Source organism: Perognathus longimembris, chromosome 23 (assembly GCF_023159225.1).
Source record: "Perognathus longimembris pacificus isolate PPM17 chromosome 23, ASM2315922v1, whole genome shotgun sequence".
Lineage (NCBI taxonomy): Eukaryota > Metazoa > Chordata > Mammalia > Rodentia > Heteromyidae > Perognathus > Perognathus longimembris.
In genome coordinates this window covers 2,949,549-2,963,546 of record NC_063183.1, presented here as the reverse complement: position 1 = coordinate 2,963,546, position 13,998 = coordinate 2,949,549, and the positions used below count along the sequence as shown (strand labels likewise).

General features: G+C 47.8%; 1 protein-coding gene across 1 annotated transcript in view; it reads left to right on the top strand.

Annotated features, from left to right (window-relative positions):
• Gga2 (golgi associated, gamma adaptin ear containing, ARF binding protein 2) overlaps nucleotides 1-13,396 on the top strand; it is a 37,724-nt gene extending 24,328 nt beyond the window's left edge. The window contains exons 10-17 of the mRNA XM_048333039.1: nucleotides 1,981-2,106; nucleotides 3,139-3,261; nucleotides 3,489-3,517; nucleotides 3,832-3,947; nucleotides 4,528-4,685; nucleotides 10,808-10,977; nucleotides 11,975-12,085; nucleotides 12,399-13,396. Of these exons, the coding sequence (XP_048188996.1) occupies nucleotides 1,981-2,106; nucleotides 3,139-3,261; nucleotides 3,489-3,517; nucleotides 3,832-3,947; nucleotides 4,528-4,685; nucleotides 10,808-10,977; nucleotides 11,975-12,085; nucleotides 12,399-12,509 (944 nt within the window). The 3' untranslated portion in view covers nucleotides 12,510-13,396. The remainder of the gene's footprint in view (nucleotides 1-1,980; nucleotides 2,107-3,138; nucleotides 3,262-3,488; nucleotides 3,518-3,831; nucleotides 3,948-4,527; nucleotides 4,686-10,807; nucleotides 10,978-11,974; nucleotides 12,086-12,398) is intronic.
• The last annotated feature ends 602 nt before the right edge of the window (nucleotides 13,397-13,998 follow it).

Sequence of the window (13,998 nt, the reverse complement as noted above, 5' to 3'; positions counted from 1 at the left end):
CACAGGTGGCCAATGAGGTTACAACACTTACAGAGCATGCCAGGTCACACACAGGTTACAATCTGCCTCATAGCAACTGATTGAACCAACCTATCATTTTAGTTAGACTTGGCACACGGATTTGGCAGGGCTCACTTGATGCAGGCGGATATGCCTACTCATGGGAGGGCACAGGTTTAACCTTGAATGTTCCACTACTCAGGTGGTCAAGCAGTTTACACAGTCTTAACCCAGCGAAAGGGAACTTCCCTGGATGGGGCGGGGGAGATCTTAGTGAAGATGGAGTCAGCTTCTGCTCTCTTTAACTAATCTGAGATGAGTCAATGTGACACCCCTCAATAGCCAATGATGTCACTGGCCAGATCTGACCTCCATATTACATTTCCCCCTTTTTTTCTTGTACATAAAAATCAAATCATTGATTTCTCTTTTGGAGAGGTTAATCTTGCCAGGACTGTAGTGACTCCACTCACAGGTTGCTGGGGAGAGCAAGGATGAGACAGGAGCCAGTCCGATAGGACTGCTGCTCTTAAGCTTGCACCCAGAAAGAAACAGGTTATCTGTGAGGTCCACCCCCAGGAGGGCTGCAGGTATTCTCACCTGTTTAAGTCTCCATCCAGTTACCTAGGTAACTGGCACACTTGGAGGCAGTTACTTCCCTCCTTTCTCTGAGGTCACACCCTAATCCATCTGGACACACTCTAATACACTTGGACACACCTCCCACCCCAGGCAGCTCCTGGGAGTGACTCTCTAGCCTGCCACACATGTTTTCCAATTTTCTTAATAGAGCTAATCAACTCCAGTCAACTCAGAGGAGTGGGAATGTTACCACAGGAAGAATGTCTCCCCAAAATCTTAGTTTGAACAGATCCAAAGCATCCTGCCAGCAGGAATCAGCTGCGTGTGATGGAGCCCCATTTGCTTTTACCACAGTAGGGGTGCTCAGGGTGAAGATGTAGATTCTTCCAGATGACTGTCAGGCTATCCTTGATCTTAACCCAAATAGGATCAGCAGGGGATGTGGCAGCAGCAGGCAGCAGTGTCTCCCAGTGGCTCCAATAGAATGTCACACCTTCTGCTTGGTTGCCTGCAATTTTCTGCATAGACTGGTTAAAGAAGCTTAACCAACTTTAGTGGAATCCCCTAATATTTTTCTGGTTGCCTTTTAAGTTGGTTTGTTTATTTTTAAAACAGGTTCTTATATAGGCTGAAACAATTCTGCTGCTTCGGCCTCATGCATGCTAGTATTAGATTTTAGTTTTAGACTACAACTTAAGTGTTCCTTTTGGCTCCTCAGTCAAGAGCAGCATTTTGAGTGCTCATGTCAGCAATATGTTGCTGGTGCGAGGATGGTGGAGAATTTGATTCCTCTACTGAGAGCAAAGAGTGACTTAGGGTTGAGTGATGAGGTATGGCAGGGCCCTCTCATTTGCTGGAGTTTGAGTGTGCTCAGCCTGGTGTGTGAGGACTGCTTTGTTTATGTGTGTGTCCATACTGGGTGGCTTGAAATCAGGGCTTGGGCACTGTCCCTGAGATTTTTTGTTCAAGGTTAGCACTGAAGTGCTTGAGCCACAGCACCACTTCCGGCTTTTTCTATATATGTGGTGCTGAGGAATCGAACCCAGGGCTTCATGTATATGAGACAAGCACTTTACCACTAGGCTATATTACCAGCCCTTCATCCTACAGCTCTTACTCAGGCTGTTCTTGAGCTTTCTTGCCAAAGGCTGTTGCACAGATGCTCGAGCCACAGCTCTACTTCCAGCTTTTTAGTGGATAACTGGAGATAAAGAGTCTCACAGACTTTCCTGCTTGGACTAGCTTCAACCTAGGATGCTCAGATCTCAGCTTCTTGAGTAGCTAGGGTCACAGGTGTGAGCCACTGGCACTTGGCTCATGAGGGCTGCTTTGTACACTGGCTGGGAAACATGGAGGTAGGGCTGTTCATCCAGGGTTTTCATTCTCTCATTCCTTCAGCGGAGATTCTTCAGGCCAACGACCTCCTCACCCAGGGAGTTCTGCTGTACAAACAGGTGATGGAGGGCCGAGTCACCTTTGGGAACACAGTGACTAGCTCAGTGGGAGACATTCCTGTCTCCAGAGGTATGTTCCAGGAGCTTCTAAGGCCTTCTGCCTGTCACTGCCTGCAAGTCCCAGGAGAGAAGTGTGTGTGTGTGTGTGTGTGCGCGCGCGCACACACGTGTGTTTGTGTTGAGGGTATGGCACAGAAAAGGGACCTGTCTCTGTCCCCTTTCCTCTCTCCCCTCTCCTGTACCACAAGAGCAGCCACTCACTTGCCCACTGCCTGGCTGGACAGAGGCTGTGCTGTGCGTGGATTTGAATCTTCTCCTAAGCACTCACAAGAGCTATAGATCCCAGAAATAGTTTTTGTTAATAGGTTGGTGGCTCAGCATGTGCCTAACTAGCATAAGGCCTTAGGTTTTATCCCAGTAATGCGATCAATAAAGAAATAAAAGGCATTGCAGTATTTCTGGGCCAGGGCTGTTTGGCAGGCCAAGCATGATGGGTCATACCTGTAATCCCAGGTATGTGTGAGGTAGGAGTAGGCGGATTAGGACCCTTAAGACTAGAACCAGGCAAAAGTTCAAGACTGCACTTGAAAAATGACTAAGCCAAAAAAGGGCTGTGAGCATGGCTTCAACTGGTAAAATGCCTGCCTAGGAAGTGTGAGACCCTGAGCTGAAGCCCCAGAACTACCAGAGTGGCGGGGGGAAACCTGCTTGGAGCTCAGCCTTGTAGCCTCCATTGAGCCTGGCCTGCTATCTTTGTAGCCCCTGCGGAGCTAGACCTGGGGTCTGTGCAGGTGACCCGATCATATCTGGTCATAAACCGCTGAAGGCCTTCAAGTTGTAGAAGAAACCTGAACCTGCTGAGGCCCAGGCTCATGGGTCCTGGGAGGACAATGTCATCTGGCCAGGAATGCTGTCCTCTGGTCCCAGCTCCAATCCTAGCTCTGTCCAGATGCCCCGCTGCAGTGGGAGGTGTTTGAGGGCTGAGGGTGGGGTCTGATGTTTTCAGGTTCAGGGGATGTTGCAGAATGCTGGTTGGATTTAAGCAGAGCCTTGACTCTCGCTTCTGGTGGAGTCTTCTCACTTACTCTGTTTTTATTTCTAGTCTTTCAGAATCCCACAGGCTGCAGCAAGAACTGCCCCCTGATCGACCTGGAGATGAACAGTGCGTCTGGGCAGGCTGGACCGGTGGTGCCATCTTTGCTTCATCAGGACCTGGCAGCCTTAGGTGAGAGAGCCATTTAGGGAGAGCAGACAGAGAGAAGTGCTGAGAGTAGAGAGCACAGGCTTGCTTCAGTATGCAGTTCAGAAAAGTCCCCTCAAATTTTCTAGGTCCAGTGACCATGCATACACTGGGTTTGTCTAGGCTTTCTCAATGTCCAGGGAGGGCAGCTGTGCCATTGGTCTCATGTCCAGTGGTTAGCAGCACTCCCCTCACTTTTGTTTCTTTTACAGGGATCAGTGATGCTCCTGTTCCAAGCAAGGTAGGGAAGGAAGCTCTTGCTAGTGGCGTGAGGGGGATGGAGGGTCTCCAACCACTTGCCTCATGGGGAGTGGTGTTTGCTGGATCCTAAGGGACCTGCAGAAGCAGCTGGTGGCTTTGGTGGTCCAGACTAGCCACTCAGTCTGCAGCAAACTTCTTCTGCCCCCTTCCTGGAGATGTGCTGGGAAGTGCTCTGCTCTGCTCTGCCCGCCCTCCTCCCACTCTGGGCATACACTAAACTAAGACTGCAGTGCCTGCATTGCCATGGCTAGCGATCCTTCTGCTTCTACTTGTCATGCTACTTCTGTTTGATAGGTTGCCGATCAGAGTTGCTGCAAGGAAAGGAATCTCCAAGAAGGCAGCATGCAGAGCCCTTGTGGAGGCAGGAACTTGCTGGATCTCCTCTCACCACAGCTCTCTCCAGGGTCCCTGTGAGTGAGTGGGCATGGGACGTAGAGGACTTGGGCTTCTGCATGAGCCATAGGGCCACTTGCGACCCTGGAAGCCAGCAGCCACAGAGCGCCATCCTCTTGCCATTCAGGCTCATGGTGCCACTTCCCCATTTCCTGACCTCATCCCAGCCTACTGTGCTCCAGCCAGAATGTCCAGAAGGAGTTTTATAAGGACTAGCATAAAAATGTATAACAGGAGGTCTCAAGTACTACTAGTTCATGAAAACTATGTAGAACTTTGTCTTCGCACGCGCACGCGCACGCGTGTGTGTAAAATATAGAAGTTAGTTCATTATTGTAGCTGGCTTTTACAAAATGTGTTCCATCCAGTCTGTCTTTTCATATCATGTTATGGGTTGTCTTTGGGCCTCCATTTGCCTTGTCCTCCTTACTGGCTGCAAGTCATTGGCTATGTGTAGTGGTCCATCATTCCTTCTGTGTGTATGTATTTCCCTTCCTCACTCTGTTCTTCAGAAAGCTGAATCATGGTTTCCTGGGATTCTTTGAAGATTTGACAAATCTTGAGTTCTGTTTGTTTTATTTGTTTGTCTCTTTGTAGGAATTACGTGCCACAGAAGAGTATTCCAAAGGAAGTGCCTCCAGGTACCAAGTCCTCTCCAGGCTGGTCATGGGAGGCTGGCTCTCTGTCCTCTTCCCCAGCTTTACAGAACACTCCTCTGGCTCAGGTGTTTGTCCCTTTGGAGTCTGTGAAGCCCAGTAAGTACGGTTGTTCCTGCTTTTCTTCTTGCTAGTGGACTCCTGGCCTTCCCCATCATCCTTGGGAAAGTGGGGCAGTCAGCTTGCTTGGGGAAGAGGGTAAATGGAGGCTTCCCCCCACCCCTCTCTCTTTCTCTTCCTCTCTCACACACACATTCATAGATATAGATATGTAATAGATATAGGTATATACATATCTATATGTCTGTGTATGCATGTATATAAGTATGTATTTTGCAGTACTAGGGTTAGGACCCAGGTCTTGTGCTTATGAGGCAGGTACTCTTATCACTTGAGCCATCTCTCCAGACCTTTTCCTTTCCTTATTTTTCAGATAGGGTCTTGTTCTTTCTCAGGCCAGTCTGGGCTGCTGTCCCCCTCTTTATGTTGTGAGCATAGCTAGGATAAAAGGTATGCTCCTGGTTGAGTTGAGGCCTCTTGAACTTTTTGCCTAGGTTGGCCTTGAACTCTGTGTGCCCACTGGGTCCAGCTCTGATGAAGTGTGCTTACGAGCGTGGTATTCACTCTTTGGGATTCAAGAAGGGATGTTTCATGTGGCCAGCAAAGAAGAGTAGGAAGCTGTCTCACATCTGTAATACTGGAGAGTTCTACAATCTCTGGAGGCTGAGATCTGAGGAGCACAGTTCAAAGCTAGCTCAGACAAGAAAGTCCGCAAAACTCTTATCTCCAATTAGCCATTAAAAAGCCAAAAGTGAAGCTGTGGCTCAAGTGGTAGGAGTGCTGGCCTTGAGCAAAAAGGCTCAGACAGCACCCATGCCCTGAGTTCAAACCCTAGACTGGCAAAAGAAGGAAGAGGGATTCAACCAGATACTCATAAAAGTGGTTATTACCTCTAATACAGAGGAAAAATGAATGGCTCAGCCAGTGAGCCACTGGCACCTGACTATATGATCTTTTTTTTTTTTTTTTTTTGCCAGTCGTTGTGCTTGGACTCAGGGCCTGAGCAACTGGCTCTTGGTTCTGAGCAACTGGTTCCTGGCTTCTTTTTGCTCAAGGCTAGCACTCTACCTCTTAAGCCACAGCACCCCTTCTGGCTCTTTCTATATATGTGGTGCTGAGGAATCAAACCCAGGGCTTCATGTATATTAGGCAAGCACTCTTGCCACTAGGCCATATTCCCAGCCCTATATGATATATTTTGATAAGTAATGTTTGGCTTGTGGATTTTTCCATATGGTTTGGCAGTCATCTCTGAGCTATGTGTGGAGTCTGCACAGATTGATCAAGTATTTGTCCTCACATTAAGTTCCATATTTGGGTCTATTTCTCATGCTCTATGCATTTGGGGAGGGGGTGGCAGGGCAAGTTCTACAGCCTATGCTAGCCTCGTGCTCCCAGTCTTCCTGCCTCAAGACTTTCAAGTAGCTAGGATTGCAGATATGCACAGTCATACCTCCTGCATGCTTTTTTTTTTGGCCAGTCTTGGGGCTTGAACTCAGGGCCTGAGCACCGTCCCTGGCTTCTTTTTGCTTAAGGCTAGCACTCTACCACTTGAGCCACAGCGCCACTTCTGGCCATTTTCTATATATGTGGTGCTGAGGAATCGAACCTAGGGCTTCATGTATGGGAGGCAAGCACTCTTGCCACTAGGCCATATTCCCAGCCCCTCCTGCATGCTTTAAAAAAAAAAAATATTGTCAATGCCTAACGTATGAAACTGTAACCTCTCTGTACATCAGTTTTATAATAAAAACTAAAAAAAACATTATTGTCAAGATGATGTACAGAGGGCTGGGAATATGGCCTAGTGGTAAAGTGCTTGCCTTGTATACCTGAAGCCCTGGGTTCGATTCCTCAGCACCACATATATAGAAAAAAAGCTGGAAGTGGTGCTGTGGCTCAAGAGGTAGAGTGCTAGCCTTGAGCAAAAAGAAGCCAGGGACAGTACTCAGGCCCTGAGTCCATGCCCCAGGACTGGCAGCAAAAACAAAACAAAACAAAAAGATGATGTACAGAGTAGTTACAGTTACATATTCCAAGTAGTGACTATATTTCTTGTCATACTTATTACCCCCTTCCTCATTTTTCTCCCACCTTTCCCCCAACCTACCCCCACCCCGCTTTTATCATTTTTTTAAACCTTCCTGCTAATGGACATCGTCATTCTAATCTTCAATGTTTATGAACTCTATGAACATTAAAAATGAAACAATTCCAGGTTAGGTGATATATACATTTATTTCCTTTTGCTTAGTGTAATCTGTTCCTTTTTTTTTTTTTTTTTTTGGCCAGTCCTGGGGCTTGGACTCAGGGCCTGAGCACTGTCCCTGGCTTCTTTTTGCTCAAGGCTAGCACTCTACCACTTGAGCCACAGTGCCACTTCTGGCCGTTTTCTATATATGTGGTGCTGGGGAATTGAACCCAGGGCCTCATGTATACGAGGCAAATACTCTTGCCACTAGGCCATATCCCCAGCCCCTGTTCCTTCTTTTTTTTTTCCTCATTTCTTCCCTTCCCCCACTGTCCTTGAGTTGCTTAGTTCACTTTCATCAATGTCCATTGCAGCTGTTGGGCCCCCTCTACTGTATTTTTTTCCACTCGCTTTCCACTCATTCTGTGCCTTCCCCCCAGCTTCCCTCAGATATGCACGTGTATACACCATATGTAAGGTAAAGAGTATAGGGTCCTCTAAATACGATAAGACTCATTAAGAAGAGGTCCTTTACTTCCTTATCTTTGGAGTTCTTTTCAGTCTGGATATTATTTTAGGTACATATGAAGTAGTGCTTGGGTCTTACTTTTCGGTGCATTTCTTCCAAGACTGTCCTTATTTGGTCTTGCTGTGTATTGGTTTCTTGGGTCCTGTTTTCTTTGTCATGTCTCTTTACAGTTTAATTCTAACACCCACATATCAGGGAAATCATGCACTATTTGTCTCTCTGTTCTTGTCTTGTCTTGTTCAACCTGATTTGTTCTAGTCCTGTCCATTTCCTTGCGAATGCCATTATTTTATCATTTCTTTTTTTTTTTTTTTTTTTTTTTTTTGCCAGTCCTGGGCCTTGGACTCAGGGCCTGAGCACTGTCCCTGGCTTCTTCCCGCTCAAGGCTAGCACTCTGCCACTTGAGCCACAGCGCCGCTTCTGGCCGTTTTCTGTATATGTGGTGCTGGGGAATCGAACCTAGGGCCTCGTGTATCCGAGGCAGGCACTCTTGCCACTAGGCTATATCCCCAGCCCCTATTTTATCATTTCTAATGATTGTGTAGAATTCCATTGTATATAGGTACCACAGTTTTTGGATCTATTCATCTGTAGTGGAGCATCTGGGTTGTTTCCCTATCTTGGCTATTGTGAACAGTGCAGCAATGAACATAGAAGCACCATGGAGGTGCAGGTGTCCTTGTCATATCCTGGATTCTGTAGCTCAGGGTATATGTCTAGGAGTGGTATGGCTGGGTCATAGGGCATGTCTATGTTGGTGTTTTTGAGGAACCTCCAGACTGCTTTCCAGAGTGATTTTGTATTGTTTTGCCAGTCCAGGGGCTTGCACTCAAGGCCTGGGCACCGTCTCTGAGCTGCTTTTGCTTAAGGCTAGCATTCTACCAGTTGAGTCACAGCACCACTTTTGGCTTTTTCTGTTTATGTGGGACTGAGAAATCGAACCTAGGGCTTCATGCATGCTAAGCAAGCACTCTACCACTAAGCCACATTTCCAGACCTCCAGAGTGGTTGTACTAGTTTGCATTCCTACCAGCAATGCGGTAGGGTCCTCTTTCTCTGCATCCCCTCCAGCATTTGTTGTTGCCTGAGATCAGAGTATAGGCTGTTCTGACTGGGGTAAGGTGGTATCTCAGGGTTGATTTTGTTTGCATTTCCTTTACTGCCAGGGATGCTGAAAATTTCCTCATGTGTTTCTTTCTTTCTTTCTTTTGCCAGTCCTGGGTCTTGAACTCAGGGCCTGAGCACTTTACCTAGCTTCTCACTCTGTCACTTGAGCCACAGCACCCCTTCTTGCCTTTTCTGTATATGTGGTGCTGAGGAATCGAACCCAGGGCTTCATGTATACGAGGCAAGCACTCTACCACTAGGCCATATTCCCTGCCCATCATGTGTTTCTTTGCCATTTTTATTTTTTCTTTTGTGAAGTCTCACTTTAGCTCCCTTGCCCATTTAGTGATTGGTTTATTAGGTTTGGGAGGGATCTGTTTCTTGAGCTCTCTGTATATGATGGATATCAGGCCTTTGTCTGTTGCCTTGCTGGTAAAGATCTTTTCCCATATGGTTGTCTGTCTTTCTAGCTCAGTGGCTATGCCTTTAGCTGTGCAGAAACTAATGTAGTTCCATTTGGCAAGTCTCTCTCCAATCTGTTATGCCCCCGGAATTTTGCTCAGGGAGTTCCTACCTGTGTCTATAAGTTCTGATGTCTCTCCTACTCTGTCCTAAAGTACTTTCAGAGTTTTGGGTTGGATGTTGAGGTCTTTGATCCATTTTGAGTTGATATTAGTACATGGTGACAGTCTGGGATCTACTTTGAGTTTTCTGAATGTGGTTGCCCAGTTTTCCCAGCACCAATAGTTGAAAAGGCTATGTTTTTTCCATTGTATGTCTTTGGCTCCTTTGTCAAATATCAGCTGACTGTAAGTATGTGGTTTTATTTCTGGGTCTTCAAATCTATTCCATTGCCTGCATGCTGTTTTATGCCACTTTATCTGAATTGCAATTTTATCTTCGAGCATTTGCTAATACAAATGTGCCTGCTCTTCTCTTGTTGGTCTTATTAAAAATTAGCATATTAGGGGCTGGGGATATGGCCTAGTGGCAAGAGTGCTTGCCTCGTATACATGAGGCCCTGGGTTCAATTCCCCAGCACCACATATACAGAAAACGACCAGAAGTGGCACTGTGGCTCAAGTGGCAGAGTGCTTGCCTTGAGTAAAAAGAAGCCAGGGACAGTGCTCAGGCCCTGAGTCCAAGCCCCAGGACTGGCCAAAAAAAAAAAAAAATTAGCATATTAGCTTGGCGTCACGGCTTACACCTGTAATCTTAGCTAGTCCAGAGGCTGAGATCTGAGGATTGAGGTTCAAAGTCAGCCCAGGCAGGTAAGTCCATGAAATTCTTAACTCCAATTAAGCACCCCCCCCCCAAAAAAAAAAAGTCAGAAGTGGATCTGTGGCTCAAGTGATAAAACACTAGCCTTGAGCAAAATAGGCTCAAGGACAGTGCTCAAGCCCTGAGTTCAAGCCCCAGGACTAAACAATTAAAAAAAAAAGCCTATATTCTAGAAAATAAAATAAGGGTCTTCTTGTAATATTTTCATTTAAATACCCTGTGGTTCCCCCCAAAATTAATGTTAGAGTCACTTCTCAGGTAAATTAAAACAATCTTTTTACAATTTCCATTGGAATTTCATTAAGCCTGTTGATTTAAGACTTTCTTTACAGTTTGTTTTGGTCAGCTGTGAGACTTGAACTCAGGGCCTAGACACTGTCCCTGAGTGCTTTTGCTCAAGGCTAGTGCTCTACCATTTTGATCCACAGCTCTACTTCCAGTTTTCTGGTGGTTCATTGGAGATAAGAATCTCACAGACTTTTCTAACTGGAGCTGGCTTTGAACAGCAATTCTCAGATCTCAGCCTCCTGAAAACAGGCTTGAGCCACCATCGCCTGACCTTTACAGTTTTATAAAATTAAATATAAAGGTGGATGTGGCTATGTGGTGGTATGAAAGAATGAAACAAAGTCTGTTTGTAAAGTGTGTTTTTTAATTATTTATAATATTGTCTCTTTTCTAAAGTGTTTCTGCATTGTTGTAACCATAATCTTATCTCTTTTTTTTTTTTTTTTTGGCCAGTCCTGGGGCTTGGACTCAGGGCCTGAGCACTGTCCCTGGCTTCTTTTTTGCTCAAGGCTAGCACTCTGCCACTTGAGCCACAGTGCCACTTCTGGCCATTTTCTGTATATGTGGTGCTGAGGAATCGAACCCAGGGCCTCATGTATATGAGGCAGGCACTCTTGCCACTAGGCCATATCCCCAGCCCCCTAATCTTATCTCTTAAAAAAAAAGTTGATGGTGGAGTGAGGTGAGTTGGGAAGGCCTATGACAGTATGTCCCTGTGGGCCCCTGCAGCTGCACCAAGCCTTCTGTTTGGGTCCTTCCCTCCAGGCAGCCTGCCCCCACTTATTGTGTATGACCGCAACGGCTTCCGAATCCTGCTGCACTTCTCCCAGACCGCGGCCCCCGGCCATCCAGAGGTGCAGGTTTTACTGTTGACCATGATGAGCACTGCCACACAGCCTGTCTGGGACATCATGTTTCAGGTGGCTGTGCCCAAGGTGAGTCCTCTGCCGGCCAGCTCCATCACTTCCGAGTCCACTGCGAGGAGTGAGAATATTCGCCCAAACTTGTGGAATGTTAGGTGGGAATGGTATTGGCTCTCTGGCCTCAGCTGTGAGCGGATATAGGCAGGCTTCTCAATGATTCCTGGAGGCTCTTTCCATCTCTTGACTCCTCCTTGGCACTGTTCTCACACAGTCTACACAGCGCAGGAAAGTGCCCACAGGTCTAGGCCTTCAGGGTCCATGGCCCATTCCATCACTGAAACTCAGAGTCAAGTTGGTGGCACACACCTATAGTCCTAGCTCCTTGGGAGGCTGAGACAGGAGGATCACTTGAGCCCCTGAGTTCAGGAGCTCAACGTAGTGTGACAGTCTATCTCTTAAGAAAACAAGCTAAAAACTGTCACGTGTCCTGAGCTGTGCATAGGACTTCCCGGGCCAAGGCTGTGGTTGGCCTTGTTGATGTCACTTGCATACCTTGGGACCTGGGGCGTAGAGGGACTTGGCCATTGTGTCCACCCTTTTTCAAAGGAAGTCAGCCATGCCACTAACACTGCAAGGAGTGTGTCCTGAAGGGAAGAGATTCTAGAGGAAAGACATGCAGTATTGGGCAGTTACTAACAGCTGTTATTAAATGTTTTCTACACAAGGTTCAAAAATTAAATATTTGCTCAGGATCCTAAGAGCTAGTAAGAGACAGACATTTTAGCCCACTATGGGCTGCTGTTCTTTCCATGCAGCCTGTCAGGTGCCACCTGTTGACCACTGGTTGAGATGTGTGAATGGAGGAAAGGCGCCTTTAGGACTCCTTTGGAGGAACCACCATGGGGCTCCACCACTGGAGGGCTTCCCTGCTTCCCTGGGTCTTGAGATCCCTCCTTGGGTGGGGGTGGGAGGGTGGAGTCAGGCAGGAGCCTGCCTGAGCTCTGTCACTGAGGTGACTTGCTGGGGTGAGGTACATGGTGGTGGATTATGTCTCCCCCCTCCCCGGCAGTCCATGCGGGTAAAGCTGCAGCCCGCCTCCAGCTCCAAGCTGCCTGCATTCAGTCCTTTGATGCCTCCAGCTGTGATCTCCCAGATGCTGCTGCTCGACAATCCACACAAAGTATGTGCTCTTGGCAGCCTTAGCGGGGAAGGGTGACTGGGTGGAGAGAAGCACCTCGAGGTCTGGCTCTAAGGTCTCACCTGGTCCTGTGCTGGGAGTGGGACAGATATATGGTGGATTATCATAGATTCGAACTGTGGGAGGGACCCTGGAATGGCCTGACACCTGTCTTCCTAGTGGGTCCCAGAATTTTAGATGGCCCCAAAGAGGCAAGACCAGTGTGCTCCTGTTCACGGACAGTTGTGATAGCTGGGATCTTACACCTTCGGCCTTCTCCCCTGGAATCTAACACCTTCCTTTCTTTCTGTTGCAGGAACCCATCCGGTTACGGTATAAGCTCACCTTCAACCAGGGTGGACAGCCCTTCAGTGAAGTGGGAGAAGTGAAAGACTTTCCAGACCTGGCCATCTTGGGGGTGGCCTAACTTCTAGACGGGCCTTTGACTTAAACTCGGGCCACCGTTTCTTTCACTGTCCGGTCTCATCCCAGGGCTTTAGTGCAGAGTGCCAAGTGTTCTCTCCTGATGTCAGGCTCTGCATGCCAACCTCTGGCCTGTTCTGCAGACTCTGTATGTGTGTGTGTGTGTGAGAGAGAGAAAGAGAGAGAGAGAGAGAGAAGCATTTCACATGACCATCTGGGCTGACTGCTGTCTTGTCTCCGCATGTTGGTGGGCACTGCTGTCTCTGCGAAAATCTTTCTTCCTGGATGGTTACCTTCTCATCCACCACTCTGTGCCTTGTCAGCCTTTGAAAGTCTTGGCTGCTCCCAGGCTGCTGTTCTCAGGGACCTTCCGAGGGACCTGGTTGGTCTTGGGGTAGAGGGGCCTATGGGCACTCTCTTCCAAGGAAGACCTTGTCTCCATCATTCGAGAATGCCGCTTGTGTGTGTTTAGAACAATTTAGGTGGAACACTTGGCCTGTGGCGCTGTCTGCAGGCGGGGGGCTGCTTGCCAGACCAGAAAACCACACTTGGTTGGTCAGTCCTGTCCTTCACCACTGTGCCTTAGAATTGCCCTTAGTTGGAGCCTCTGGACAGAGGGCTAAGCTGACCCTAGGCCTTGCTCAGGCCTCCGGGCCCTGACTCAGGACCCCCGTGTCTATCCTCACCCTCCTCTTTCACAAGCTCCCTTCAAGCTCTTTAATGTGAATCCCATTTAGTCACTGGAGACCCCCGCTGGCCAGTCAGCCCTGGCTTGTTGACCTCCCAATCCCAGATGAGCTGAAGTGTGCAAGTGGCCAGAAGAGCTTTGCTATAATGTAGGTGGTCACTAAACCCAGAGTGTCACTGAATAAATACCACATAGCAAATCAGCCTCTTGGTGTCCAGTGGGTGTGGAGCCAAGGCACTGAGAGGTGACTGGCCACAGCAAGGTGACCGGCCACAGGAAGCAGCCTTCTGGTGAGAAGTGATGAAAACTTGCAACTGTCCCAGCCAGAAGCAGAGCCCTGGAGCCCTGAAGCAGGCTGGAGAGGAGAGCTTTAGAATCGGAAGGGCAAACTCAGGCATACCAATCTGATTGTGCTCACATACCTACTATGCGATGTGAACACGATGTGCATGTTTAACAAGTCCACCGTGGGCCTCAGTGGGAGGGGGATGCTGAGCTGGGAGGCGGGGAAGGTTTCTACCTCAGAAACAGCAAGGCTGTTTGGAGTTCTTACTGATGAGATCCCACACTTATTACCTCTAAATGAAGCTGGAAATCTCACAGCCGTCGATGGGGGTAGAAGTGGTAAAGATGATCAAGGCATGCTGATTTTGAAGCCATTGTGAAAAGTGATAAAGCAGATAACATGATTCATGTAAGACTGAGTGTTCTTGTAGCTTCTGTCTGTAGCCATGGGCATATGAAGAGAGACACTTTTTATTTTATCCTGTGTTCAAAGGTGAACTTGGGTATGCTCTAAGTGGAG